The sequence below is a fragment of the Dama dama genome, chromosome 33 (assembly GCF_033118175.1).
Source record: "Dama dama isolate Ldn47 chromosome 33, ASM3311817v1, whole genome shotgun sequence".
NCBI lineage: Eukaryota > Metazoa > Chordata > Mammalia > Artiodactyla > Cervidae > Dama > Dama dama.
The window spans coordinates 21061233-21076299 of record NC_083713.1 but is presented as its reverse complement, the minus strand read 5'-3'; the positions used below and the strand labels follow the sequence as shown (position 1 = coordinate 21076299).

General features: G+C 37.2%; 1 protein-coding gene across 2 annotated transcripts in view; it reads right to left on the bottom strand.

The window, feature by feature from the left end:
• SESTD1 (SEC14 and spectrin domain containing 1) overlaps positions 1 to 15067 on the bottom strand; it is a 134349-nt gene that overhangs the window by 13134 nt on the left and 106148 nt on the right. For both annotated transcript variants that reach the window (XM_061135397.1, XM_061135398.1), the window contains exons 10-16: positions 14248 to 14370; positions 9204 to 9398; positions 8568 to 8682; positions 6944 to 7103; positions 2086 to 2167; positions 1250 to 1372; positions 263 to 454 (exon numbers count right to left, since the gene is read on the bottom strand). In XM_061135397.1, the coding sequence (XP_060991380.1) occupies positions 263 to 454; positions 1250 to 1372; positions 2086 to 2167; positions 6944 to 7103; positions 8568 to 8682; positions 9204 to 9398; positions 14248 to 14370 (990 nt within the window). The remainder of the gene's footprint in view (positions 1 to 262; positions 455 to 1249; positions 1373 to 2085; positions 2168 to 6943; positions 7104 to 8567; positions 8683 to 9203; positions 9399 to 14247; positions 14371 to 15067) is intronic.

Genomic DNA, 15067 nt, shown 5'->3' with positions numbered 1-15067 from the left:
AGGTCTGGTGAGGAGAGACATGGTGCTGAGCAAAGACTACTGGACGGTTTCAATTCTTCTAACCAGAGTACTCCAACCCTGGTATGGCTTACCAAGAATCTGATTTGAGCCTTCTAAGACAATATGTTATACCTAAACAAACTTTAAACAGTGGAATTCATATAAAATTTTAAAGAACAGACTAATTAGAAAATTACAAGGTAAACACATTTTAAACATACATAGCACACACAACTGAAACTACATTTTTAAAAAAGCGAACCTTTTCAGCATTTGAGTGAAAGGCAATAGCCATTTCCAGCCTATGCACCCTCTCTTCAGAGGCGATTGTAAACTGTTTCCACACTCTGTTCAGTCGAGGAAGTGTATCCCCAGATGATCGAGAGGTGCAGCGCAAAGACTGGCACAGCACAACTGTGGCCTGCAGCAACTGTCTTCCGTAGTCATAAGTGCTCTAAAGAAGAAAAGCAAACACACAGTTATAACAACAGAATTCTAAAAAAAGGGACAGGAAAGTGAACGGGAGGACTGTAGCTGCAATTAAGTAACACTACTAGAAATCAATAATGAATGATTCCACTGGCACTTACTACTACAAGTTGTCTGCATGCATAAATAATTAAGGGGAAGCAATACTTCCAGTTAATTTTTATTAAGTTTATATCTTGTTAGGCTTTCCTCTCTTACTCTGCTTTCCTCTCAGTCTGTTCAATTTCATCAGCCCAAAAAAGAAAAAAAAAAAATCAATTAAAAAAATCTGTTCACCCATTAATCAAAACAAATGGGCGGAAAGGGGCACTTTATATTCTACATGGGGAACCACACAGTTAACAACATGAACTCAGTAATTAGGCAAAATAAATTAAGATACTAATCACATGAAAAAAAAATCCATGTTGTTATAATGCTGACACTGGTGAGATGCAGAAACTAGGGTTTCTAATTTACTGATATTAACTTATACTTCATAGTAACTTTTACAAATGAATGATTACTGCCTTAAAATTACCATAATGTATTAATGTATCATAAATCAGAGGGAGCTACAGAACCTGTATTCAGGAAACCTTAAACCCTCTCAAATGTATACAGGCTAGTTTTCATTCATCAGCTGACATTTTCTTAGTTTTATATTTCTGGATTAATATAACTAACCTTCTTGGACTTGGAGGGCTAAGTTACATTACAATCATGTAGAAAACTATTCTAACACTGAGCTTGTAGAAAAGGAAGATAACCAGTTCTGCACCTGTGCAACATCAACAAATTTTCTATGCTTCTCCAGCAGAACTTTCGTTTCCTGAGCATCATCCCCCAATCTGGTGTGTGTCTTAAGGAGAGCATCCAGAAGTTCACTGAGCCATTCTACTGCCTGAATGAAAATAAGTCACAGTCAACCTGGAGCCATAACTTTTTACCTTGAATAGCAAAACACCGCATTGAAAAAAAAAAGATTACTATCATGTGATTAATTAACCCATTTGTTATAACCGTAATAGCTTATTTCAATCAGTGCCAAACTACATGAGTTAATCTCTCCTCTTCCTCAAAATCTTTAAAATCTAAAGACAAGACCTATTAAAGAGAAGTACTCATTTAAAATTAACATCACATGATTTATATTAATAAAAAACCATGCATTTATGTAATATAAATCTTACTGGAATCACATTACAGACTTAATGTTACAACTTAAAATCCTAATTTTCTTCCATGTTAAGTTGTAACTATGTTTTTTGATATTGACTACACAAAACAGCAAACTGTTTATCTAGCTACAAAACCCTCTTGTGGGTTAAAAGGCAATCAACTACACCAGCCTTCATCCTGGGATGTAACTGACAAGCAAATCACAATAATAAATAATTCCAATCTCTAGCTCAATAGAGCATTTCATTGAGAAGTAAGTCAAATGAGACCAGTAAGATTACTGGAAATATAAAACTTTATTACTTCAACAGGATAAATGAGAATCTCATTTAATGAATTTACTTAGGACCATGAAAAGAACACTTCTGTTTACAGTTAGGTGAAATCAATTTTCTAAGTAAAGACAAGTACATAATATGCTTGATTGATCTTTACCTGGGCAGCATCTTCTTCACATTTAAACAACTGTACCATCTGAAGCATCTTTAATCTTCGCACATCTACCATGTCTTCACATCTAATAAATCCAAACATAAATTTAGGAAAACATTTCAGTTTTGTGGATAACTAGTATAACACTACCATCTGCACACATATTTTACAGTATATTAAAATACTTAGTCTTACACTATGGAGACTGTAACTATTTTGTATTGGTTTGCAAGAATTTTAAGGATATCTGTATCTCTGTTCCATTAAAACCTCAAAATACCTGAAAGATACTAAATCACAAACCCTCTTGAGTATTGTATGGATTGTGCAAAATACTGAAGCAAAGCACAAACACAGTAGTGCACTAAAGCCTAAAGAAATATTATCTGTCAATTAGTATTAAACAAACTTCAAAGACAAAAACATAAAGTTTCTAAAATACTGGTTTGGTGAATGATGCTCCAAGAAAATAAAAAAAAATTAAAGCTTTTCATTATATTACATTACCAGAGTAATATCTAATTTTGAATTAAAAAAAAAAAACCTCCCATCTATGCTCCTAAGAAAGAAAAAAAATTCTCTGGACAGAAAAAAACACAATTCAGAGTATTTTTAGATTTTAATGTGGTCTCCCTGGATAACATACAGATTAAAATTTTAAGCTGACTTGATCAATGAAGCTCTGATCCATTCCCTTCATTTCCATGCAATTCCGTGTACTTCAGATGGGAAGGAGAGAATCTCACGGCAGTACTGAATACCACTAACAGGCCACCCAGGAGGCACTGGGCTCCACTAGAGTTGATATTCTTAAGGGAGCTTGATAACAATAGCTAAGTCATTGTCACAGGCTTTTTTTTTTTTTTTCAAGAATGCCCTCAACACAATCTATAACATATTTTTAAAGGGCAATTTGGTTAAATAATCTTACCAGGGACTGAAGAGAAGTGACTATATATATTTTTAAAATCTGAAGCTAAAAGACAAGGTAAGATATGTCAATGATGAAGACATGTCTGAAATATGAAAGTATCATATTCAACATATATTTTCAGGTACTGAACAGTGTGCTTGAAAATATAAGACATGGTTTCTACTTATTAAGATGGTCCCATTTGGGAAGATGGACTTTTAAAAAAACAATGTGATAAATACTACTGTGGAGCTATATGAGAATAGGGAGGAATAAGTAAAAACTTGCCTAAGAAATCTAAAAAAACTCCCAAAGATAAGTACCCCAGAGTGTTGAATAATAAGTAGGAATACACTAGGCAGAAAATGAGGGGAGAAGTATTCCAAGTACTCTGGATGCTTGAAACCGCATGATGCATTCAGCAAAGTGAAATAAGTGTGTGGTTTTGTAGGAAAGTTAAAGGAGGTAAGATTATACAGGACTGGATTATCAAGGGTCTCCTACACTATTCCAAGGAGACTGAACTTCATCTGAGGAAACAGGAAGTCACCGAGAAGCTAGGTAATTGTATGCACGCTTTACAAAGACAGTGCTCACGCACAACAGACTGTAGAGAAGCAAGGAAGGAAGCAGGTAAGAGCTAAGATCATGAAAAAAGGATTCAGAGACAGCAAAACCTGGGCATTTGATGAGGCTGTAAGAGACGAGAAAGAGTAACGATTTTGATAAAGCCTTCGGATAAATCACAAGTTGGGTAGCTGATGGTATTTTTAACTGGGACAGGAAACTAAAGGAGAAGAGCCAGTTTTGGAGGAAAATGATTCCAATCCATACAAGTGAGTTTTAAGTATTGTATGGGGCACCCAGGTGGAGATGTTCGGTAGCTAAGAGCAATTACAGGTCCAAAGTACAGGGGAGGGATCTGGGTCAGAGCCATAACTACTCAATCACGGTCAAACTGAAGAAAGTCGTTCAAGTAGTGAGACTGTCCAGGGAGAAGACAATGAGTGAGAAGAGGATGTGGCCTCAGAACAAACCCTGAAAGCAGTGAAATTAGCTAGAGGACAAGAAATCAGTGCGGAAAACCAAAAGAAACAGAGTGCCCAGCAGAATCATAAAGGTGTTTTTAAAGTATATAAAGTTGTCAGGGGGTTTCAAAAAGAAAAAAAAAAAAAAAAAAAGTCAGTTGTCCCTAATGCTATTCAGAGTGGTCAAGCAATGTCAGAACCAAAAGTATTCCCTGGATTTTGAGCAAGATGAAGGGTTTATTTACATGTGGCAATTACAGTCACTGATGACATCAGTAAGAGCAAGTTCAGTGAAATGGTGAGGGGAGAGGTCAAAGAAGAGCTGAAAAGTAAACTGGAGATAGTGAGGAGGTAGGAATGCAGATTAGATCTTCAATGACAGCTGTCAAGAAGGAGAGCTCAAGGGAGAGAAAGAAAGGTTTGAAGAGGAGGTGGTGATTTCACGCAAAGATGAGCACCAGAAAGGACAGAAACGATACGGACCTAACTAAGCAGAGGTATTAAGAAGCGGTGGCAAGAATACACAGAAGAACTATACAAAAAAGATCTTTATGACCCAGATAAACACAATGGTGTGATCACTCACCTAGAGCCAGGCATCCTGGAGTGCGAAGTCAAATGGGCCTTAGCAAGCATCACTATGAACAAAGCTAGTGGAGGTGATGGAATTCCAGCTGAACTATTCCAAATCCTAAAAGATGATGCTACAAAAGTGCTGCACTCAATATGCCAGCAAATTTGGAAAACTCAGCAGTGGCCACAGGACTGGAAGAGGTCAGTTTTCATTCAAATCCCAAAGAAGGGCAATGCCAAAGAATGTTCAAACTACCACACAACTGCACTCATTTCACATGCGAGCAAGGTCATGCTCAAAGCCCTCCAAGCAAAACTTCAACCGTACATGAACCAAGAACTTTCAGATGTACAAGCTGGATTTAGAAAAGGCAGAGGAACCAGAGATCAAACTGCCAACATCCACTGGATCATAGAAAAAGCAATAGAAAAAAATCTACTTCTGCTTCACTGACTACGCTAAAGCCTTTACTGTGTGCATCACAACAAACTGTGGAAAATTCTTAGAGTGAGTGCCAGACCACCTTACCTGTCTCCTGAGAAACCTGTATGCAGGTCAAGAAGCAACAGTTAGAGCCAAATACGGAACAACGGACTGGTTTAAAATTGGAAAAGGAGTGTGTCAAGGCTGTATACTGTCACCCTGATTATTTAATTTATATGCAGAGTACATCATGCAAAATGTCAGGCTGGATGAAGCACAAGCTGGCATCCAGATTGCCGGGATAAATATTAATAACCTCAAATATGCAGATGGCACCACCCTTGTGGCAGAAAGCAAAGAGAAACCAAAGAGCCTCTTGATGAAGGTAAAAAAGGAGTTAAAAAGCTGGCTTAAAACTCAACATTCAAAAAATGAAGGTCATGGCATCTGGTCCCATCACTTCATGGCAAAAAGATGGGGAAACAATGGAAACAGTTGCAGACTTTATTTTCTTGGGCTCCAAAATCACTCTAGATGGTGACTGTAGCCATGAAATCAAAAGATACTTGCTCCTTGGAAGAAAAGCTATGACAAACCTAGACATCATATTAAAAAGCAGAGACATGACTTTGCCCACAAAGGTCCATATAGTCAAAGCTCTGGTGTTTCCACTAGTCATGTATGGATGTGAGAGTTGGACCATAAAGAAAGCTGAGTGCTGAAGAATTGATGCTGTTGGAGTAGTCTCTTCAGAGTCCCTTGGACAAAGCAAGGAGATCAAACCAGTCAATCTTAAAAGGAACTCAATCATGAATATTCATTGAAGGACTGATGTTGAAGCTGAAACTCCAATACTTTGGCCACCTGACTCTAAGAGCCAACTCACCGGAAAAGACCCTGATGCTGGGAAAGACAGAAGGAGAAGGGGATGACAGAGGACAAGATGGTTGGATGGCATCACCAATTCAATGGACATGAGTTTGAGCAAGCTCTGGGAGATGGTGAAGGACAGGGAAGCCTGGCCTGCTGCAGTCCATGGGGTTGCAGAGTTGGAGATGACTGGGGACTGAACAATAACAAAGTATCCGAATGAAAGGCAGGGATTAAAGGAGAGAGCAGGAACTGACTGAGTGAGGAGACATGGGGATACACAGTTTCGATAAGAGCAAAGCTTTTTCATCCTTCTGATGAAAATAATGAAATGGATAAGTTTGCAGATATGAGGACAGAAGGAATTTCTATCTAATGACTGTTTTGTCTGTGATGCAGAGGGAAGTTTCTGTGAGGTTTTATTGATGTCCTTGAAATTTCTAAGTGTACAAAAATTTCATACAACCATGCTAGCCTGTATGTACTAGCATCTATTAATTTAATCCTTTATTTTGCAATATTCTGCAACTGCTATTGCAAGTTGAGTTTTCAAAGAACTCTTTAAATTTCTAGTTCTGCCATATAACAAATGAAACTAAACATTACCCAGAATTTACTATCTAATCCTTCTACAGCAAATATGAGAACAATGGATGAGTGACAATTTGTGTGAGGTTTAGATGAAGAAACAGATCAACGTATGATACATTTAATAGCAACTCTAAACTAAATGAAATGGAAATGTCAGATTCTCCAGGGTCCTAAAAGACAGATGAGTCACAGGCTATACTGGGGATAAAGGATATGGTCCACTTAAATGGAAATGAAATTTTTATCACTGAGTAAAAAGGCAAAAGGTACACATTATATGAACGAATTGCCATTACTTGTTAGTACAATTATACACGATAATCACTACATTTACCAAAAACTTACTACATGCCTACTATGTAACAGGTAAGAATTTCTACTTTGTATGGAAAATAATCACTTTTCATTTTAATTAATATTATGTTGTCTCAGCAAAAATTAACAAGGACTGTCAAACTTTGCCTTTGTTTCCTAAGCTGCATGTCTTCCATCACTCCTTGTATGTGGTCCACATTTTCCTTGTTTTCAATGGTTACATCCTTTCCATAGGCCCAGGATGCCTGATTGGAGATCTGATCCAGAAGACCTTGACCTTTTTCACGCAAACCTTGCAATCCTACATCTAAAACAAAAGTTGCCAGATTTAATCTCTTAAACAAGAGAAGCTTTCCCTCCCTTAGTTAAATCTTCTCAGCAGATATTGTACTTGGATTGCAAGGATAACAGCTTTGTACATTAAAACTACTTTGGTCTGGAGCCCTCTGAATATTTCAATCAATAAAACCTATTTAAATGTGGCTCAAATTGGAGCTCCCTCTCATTCAAATTCTCCCTAAAGAGAATTTCTAAAAGGTGAACTTCTGTAGATAACTAATCACTTTTCAAAACTGCAAGTAGAAAGTGTGAGAATTCCTCTCTTGATGAGTAAGATTTTCAATTTTTTCCCTTCTGTTTTTACATAGTTCAATTTTGAGAACACAGGAGAAGGCAAATGCTTTGTTCAAAAAATATATTAGAGCCACAAGACATTAAGACAGTCAAGCACTGTGTTCTCACTGTGAAAAGACACAGCATTTTGAATATAGGTGCTGTCAGCTTATACTCAGTAAGAAGCAACACTTAGGATGTATTTATAAGACTTTAAATTAGGTATGTATATTGGAATTCCTTTAGCATTATTAAAGGAAAAATATCGCTCAAGAAAAATTGACATTTTTGAAATAAATTTCATTTGGTAAATTAGATACTAAACATGTAATCAGTTACATCATCCATTAAAATAACAAAGACTATAAGCAAGTAAAATGCCAATACAAACATGATTTTTCAAACCCATTCCCTCAAGTCCTTTTCAAAATTGATTAAATTGGTTCAATCACATGTCACCATTTTCCACTAAATGACTGCCTCAAGTTTCTGCTTCCTCTCCTCCATTTTCCTCTGCCCAGTGTCCCACTCGGCACACACACCCTCCACCCCCATGTTCACAGCCACTATTCACTTCTCCTGGTCATGACCTAGGAAAACTCTCTGTATTTTCTACTTGTAGTAAAAGTCAAAAGGCTATGGTGTCAAGTAAGGGTACTAGCTTAATAAAACTGAACCATCCTCTCCTTGGAGAGTAGGTAACCTTGGCAATATTCCCAGTTCAGAGAAACAGATGCACAGAACCAAACCAACTCTTCTTTTCACAAGGTTAGGATATAGCAACAACAAAAATCATTGCATAAAACACAGTGTGGGGCATACAGGGTTTACCACAGAACACTGCACAGCTAAATACAGGTTATGCATGCACTACAGGTAACTGTTCATAGAATACGCAAGACATGGCACTTGTAGATTCGGCTGGGTAAACAGGAAAGGCCGAAGGCCTTGTGAAGAAGGGTGACGGACCGCCAATGAAAGGTAAGAACTATAGCATAAACTACACCCTGTAAGGGGGTAAAAACTTTTTACACTAATTTTTCCTGTGTTCCCTGTAAATGATTATAATTAGATCAGTAGAAGTTGACTTGTCTAACCATGGTAATGATATTTTTAAAAAAAGAACCCTTATGTTTCAGCATTTTTAAAATCTGCTTACCAACACTTTTCAGCTTCTCTTCAAGCAGTTTTAAAGTTTGCTGAATCGATGCTCCATCAGCTGGTGCTACATCTACGCACAACATCCCTAATAAGCCATCCAACTGCTGAGACAACTAAAGCAGAGGGACACCAAAGAGATAACCCTGATATAATCAGCATCTACAGTGTTTAATGATTAATGAGGCTTATATCTAATGAAGTTACCATGATTATACTCGAAAAAGACTCTGCTGTTAAAAGACAAGGACACATAATTAGAATACACGTTATCTGAAAGACAGAACAGAGAGATGCATGCACCAGGAAGACAGTATGTCCAGGTCAGCAGAATGCAGAAAAGTATTGAAACTTTCATTTCAATCTATGTTATAAAACATGAACATTGAAAAACTATCCAAACGAAATCTATCAATTACATTGGGACACTATTTAGACAAAAAAAAGTTTAGCTGCATGCAGAATAATGTAATATAAAATTTAAAAAAAAAAAAAAAAAATCTATCTTGTTTCCCCCACCAGTAAATTTTACTGTTCCAGAAAAATAGTTAAGAGACATGCAAACCTGCAAAAATGATGTGCAGATAAGTACTCAGATAATCTGAAGCAAAGAAAAGCAATCAGAGTAGTCACTTACATCTTGGGCAACACCATGAAATTCAAGAGCTGCTTGTAGCAGATTCTGCCTAAATTCCAGCTGACTGGCCTGTCGATAACAAACATCACTAAGTTGTTGCTGAAGCGACTTCAGTTCCACAAGATCTTCTTCATCCCCAGCATTTAAGAGTGCTGCAATCTGCTGATTAAGCTCCACATAAACTGCAAACCATTCCTGTAATAGAGACAAGGACCAAATTAGCTCCTGAAGAACACACTACATTTTACAGTATCTCCAGATATACTAAGTAACATATACGAGATTTTTTAAAACCAAAATAATTTGAGGACAAAAAGTCCCAGGGTTCAAATCCTTTCACTGAGATCCCTGGAATAACTCCTGCCGACAGCAAAGTCTATCTCCTCATGGCTGGCCTCTAAATGTTCCCCTCTCTTTCCTGTTCTCTGTGAAATCCATCACCCTCGGAGAGAGCAGTGAGCCCGCGGCTCTGCTGCTGCTGCGTCCAGGTGACCGACCACAAGCCTGGAGGTGAGGGAGAGGGCTGCCTCACTCCTATTTCCAAACCATTTCTTCCATCCTTCTCTCAAAAGCCACATCTCCTGTGAAGTGCATGTTGTTGGACTCCATCCTGCCAACCCTTCCTGCTGCGTGCCCTCATCTCAGTCGGTAGACTGCTCGGCCTTCCCCTCCGTGTCAGCCTTCTTCCTGACTCCCACTGTGCAGACATCCGGCCAACACTCAACTCAGTTCCTCGACTCCCTCCCTTACTTCCATCTATCCTGCCCTCACCTACACCTCAGCTACCTACTCCAACAGACACAAAATCTGTTATTAATATCATGTACTACTGTACAGCCCCCATATCTTAACTTCAGGAATCCCACTCTCTGACCCCCAGTTACTGACTCTCCAGTTCACATCCTTTGGTACGCCGGCTCCTGCAGCCCTGTGAGGTTCACCAATCCACTGACCTCAGCATATTCTACTGTCTAGCACTCAAGAGCCTCATGTCCTCACTTCTACACTTTGTCAGAGGCTATAACACCTCCCAGGGCACAACCTATGCTCATGCCACACTCTGTTTCCTCCATCAGATTCACCTGTCAAAAATGAAGAACAGATGCAGAAAAACCTTTTGATAAAATTCAGCATCCATTTATGAGAAAAATTTTCCAGAAACTCTACTCAACACTCTATAATGGCCTATATGGGAAAATAAACTTAAAAAGTGTAGATATATGTATATGTGTAACTGATTCAATTTGTTTTACAGCAGAAACGAACACAACATTGTAAATCAAGTACAATAAAAAAAATTTTAAAGACCTTCTACTTTTGAAAGCAAAAAAAAAAAAAAAAAACCCCCAAAAAACAAAAAACCCTCAACAAATTACTAGCAAGCCAAATCCAATACTTTAAGCAGATTGTACACTGTGATCAAGTGGCATTTATCCCAGGGATGCAAGGATTTTTCAGTATCCACAATTCAATCAGTTTGATACATCACATCAACAAATTACAAAATAAAAACCATGTGATCATCTTGATGTAGAAAATTCTTTTGACAAAATTCAATATCCATTTATGATAAAAAAAAAAAAAGCCTTTCCAGGAACTAGGCATAGAGGGGACAAACCTCAACATAATAAAGACCACAAAGGAAAATCAAAGAGTTAACATCATATTCAATGGTGAAAAGCTTAAAGCATTTCCTCTAAGATCAAGGACAAGACAAGGATGCTCATTCTCACTGCTCTTATTCAGCAAAATTTTGGAAGTCCTAGCCATAGCAATCAGACAAGAAAAATAAATAAAAGGAATCCAAATTGGAAAAGAAGTAGTAAAAGTGTCATGTTTTGCAGATGACATGATACTCTACACAGAATATCCTAAAGACACCACCAGAAAACTACTAGAGCTCATCAAAGAATTTGGTAAAGTTTCAAGATATGAAACTGTTAGCAGTTGGCTATAGGTCAAGGCTGAAGATACTAATTTGCAAAGTATTAGCTAACGGATGTTATTTAAAGGCATGGGACTAGATGAAATTATCCAAACACAAAGAGTATTGGTTTAGAAAAAAAGAGCCTTTGGAAATCTGAATCCTGGGTCACTCCTAAATTCAGAGGGCAATGAGAGGAAAGAGATTGAGCAGAAGAGGCCAAAAAGGACCTGTGTGTTTCAGGAATGAAGTAAAAAACCAGGGAGAAGTGGTCACCTTTATTAAAATTTACTGAAAGGTCCAATAAGATAAGGACTGAAATTCTGATAAGAGTGGGAAGGACATAAACCCTGATCAGAGTCAATTAAAAAAAGAAGAGGAAATGAGAAGAGAGAATAGCCAATTTATATTAATTTATATATTATTTATTATATATATAAATTTATATTAAAATGCACATATCTTGAGCATATATTTTGTTTTTAATGTAAAATACAGTATTTGTACACCGGTGGAAATAATCCAGTTGAAAAGAGAGAAGATAATTGCAATAGCAAAGCCTTGCACAGGTAACACAGTCTATAGAGTATAGTGGAGTGGTTGGTCTTAGAATCAGGCATAGTTCCTTCATTATTTTGGCAGGAAGGGCAAAGCAACAAAGATTTATCAATAAATAAATCAATAATGCCAACATTGAGAAAACCTGCTCCATACTGCTGTCCCTTGTATCTGTGGGGGATTGGTGCAGGGATTCCAAAATCTACGGATGCTTAAGTCTCATACTTGGCTCTCCATATCTGAGAATGTAGCACCCATGGATACAGAGAAATAACTATGTATACATATATATAAACACACATATAAATATATATATGTGTGTGTGTGTGTGTCACACACATATATTTTATTCAAAATGCTCCTTCCTAGAAAATAAGGGAACGTAAAATTTATAGAACCTTAGGTGAACAGGCTATATTCAGTTCAGTTATGGTCATTCTATGGTCTACCTTTCAAAAACATTTACCTGCATAGAAAATGATTATTTCATAGCCCTTCCACCCCCAAACACATACATATGTGAAACAAAAACAAAAACACACCACCACCAAGATATGGGATTTGGATTAAGACAGTAGGTAAGAAACATCCTGGGTTTTCACATACTAGAAGAGAGGCAATCACCAGGATTAAAAGCTAAAATAAGGTTTATGATTGGACTAAAATACTTTACACTTTATTTTGCATCCTTATTATCATACACTCATTTCCATACACTTCAATATTTTCTGTCGTGCTTACCTAGTATTCAAAAATCAAGAAAACTTCTTATTGACACTCCTTAATAAAGAAATACATATTAGTAGGACTTTAATTTTCCATATATTAGTATTGAAAATCCTTATTGATTTGGGATTGTTTTAGCTTTATTTCTGAATTATGCTTTTATAAAGAATCTAAAATTTAGTATTTAACAGATTGCTTTAACCCAAAATGGCATATTAAAAGTTTCTCCAAATTCTACCTGTATTAAGTAATCAAGATACTAGAAATCTGTCAGTTTCATAAGACCTGAACAATTCCAATATGTGTTTTAAAGTGTTGACTTTTATTTACCAAAAGAAAAGAAAAATTTTAATACTAGAACATCTTAAGCATCATAAGCTAATGTTGCATCTTGCATCAGACAACCTGTTCTCAAGGTGACAACGCAGTGCCACCTATTGGTTAAAACACTGCAATTCAAGTGTTGCTTTTTATAACTAAGGGTTTTTTTTTCCTTAGTATTTTCAATCTCTGGTTGGTTGACTCCTTAGATGTATGTGGAACCTGTGGATATGGAAAGGCCCACAGTATATATATTGTCTTTGCAATGTTCCTAGTTAGTACATGAAAGTGACCTAAAAATAAAATTCTATAATTGAAAAATCTAAATATTTGCAGATGACACCACTCTTATGGCAGAAAGTGAAGAACTAAAGAGCCTCTTGATGAAAGTGAAAGAGGAGAGTGAAAAAGTTGACTTAAAACTCAGCATTCAGGAAACTAAGATCATGGCATCCGGTCCCATCACTTCATGGCAAATAGATGGGGAAACAGTGAAAACAGTGGCTGACTTTATTTTTGGAGAGCTCCAAAATCACTGCAGATGGTGATTGCAGCCAGTTAAAAGACGCTTACTCCTTGGAAGGAAAGTTATGACCAACCTACACAGCATATTAAAAAGCAGAGACATTACTTTGTCAACAAAGATCTGTCCAGTCAAGGCTATGGTTTTTCCAGTGGTCAAATATGGATGTGAGAGTTGGACTATAAAGAAAGCTGAGCGCCGAAGAATTGATGCTTTTGAACTGTGGTGTTGGAGAAGACTCTTGAGAGTCCCTTGGACTGCAAGGAGTCAATCAGTCAATCCAACCAGTCAATCCTAAAGAAAATGAGTCCTGAATATTCACTGGAAGGACTGATGCTGAAGCTGAAACTCCAATACTTTGGCCACCTCATGCGAGGAGTTGACTCATTTGAAAAGACCCTGATGCTGGGAAAGATCGAGGGCAGGAGGAGAAGGGGACAACAGAGGATGAGATGGCTGGATGGCATCACCAACCCGATGGACATGGGCTTGGGTGAACTCCGGGAGTTGGTGATGGACAGTGAGGCCTGGCGTGCTGCGGTTCATGGGGTCGCAAAGAGTCGGACACAACTGAGCGACTGAACTGAAAGGAACTATTTTATGCATTTCAGAGGTTCCAACATGATCTTTTTCCTTTTATGCTGATGAAAAAAATGTTCAATGATTTGTATTTAACTTACAGCTCCTGTTCCTGAGATAATACTTTTAAAATTCAAGACTACAGATGAAGGTTCTATTTATGTACTATCACTCTTTCTTCTGTTACTGTAGTTTTTAAAATTTCACATGAATTGTGTTTCTAAACTGAAAACCAAAACCAAACATGTGATGAATATGTACAGAGTGGTCAAGTGCTATCAATGTACTTGATAACCACACTGTACTTTACGACCCTAAACCAAAGTCTATAGCAACCTGTCACTCGGTACCACACATGCTATAAATGATCATTGACGACAGTGCTGCGACTCGCAGAGGGAAGAGCCACTCACACTGTGCTGGCTCTCGATCTCTTCATGCTTCTGCTGCAGGGCCTGGGAGGCCCGGATGGAGTCTCCAATTCCCCACTGGGCTCTCAGCTGCTCTGATCCAGGCCCTTCAAGCCAGTTCACAACCTATGAATGGAAGTTAAGATGAAATTTTAAAATAATCAAAAACTTTTCCAAGGTTCCTCAGGTATTTTTAATTTAAATTCTTTAAATTCTATTTTATTGAACATTGTATTTTATTGTATATAGTAAATATTTCTTTTGGAACTATACAGCTATAATATGACAACTTTCCCAAACTTAAATTTGATAAAATATACACTAGAACATCTTAGGCTTTTCAGCTATCTGATTATCTGCTAGGTTAAAAAAAAATTTGGGATGCTCCCTTAAGATAGGATTAAAAACTAACTTACGATGATAAGAAAATCAGAGAACTACAGGATTTAAAATTGGAAAGGGCATCAAAAATGACATTTGTGAAGTGTTTTTATCTAATAAGAAAACTGAGTTTCAGAAAGATTAAGTGACTTGTTCAAGGTAACAGAACTCCTTATTTAGTAACTAAGAGTCAGTCACATGTCTTGACTCATCATGTAGAGTTCTTTCCAAAGTATCGAAAAAACAGAGTGAATTAACTGATATAGAGATAAAATATTATTTTTCTCACTTTGAAAATTAAAAACATTAGAATTATACTACTGCAATACGCTCGAGGGGTCTGAAAGACCGTCTGAAGTCGCATTGGCACCAGGTCTACTCAGAAAGATGTAGGGAGGGGACTACAGTTTGCCAAAAGAGCAGCATTGGGTGTTTCTCTTTT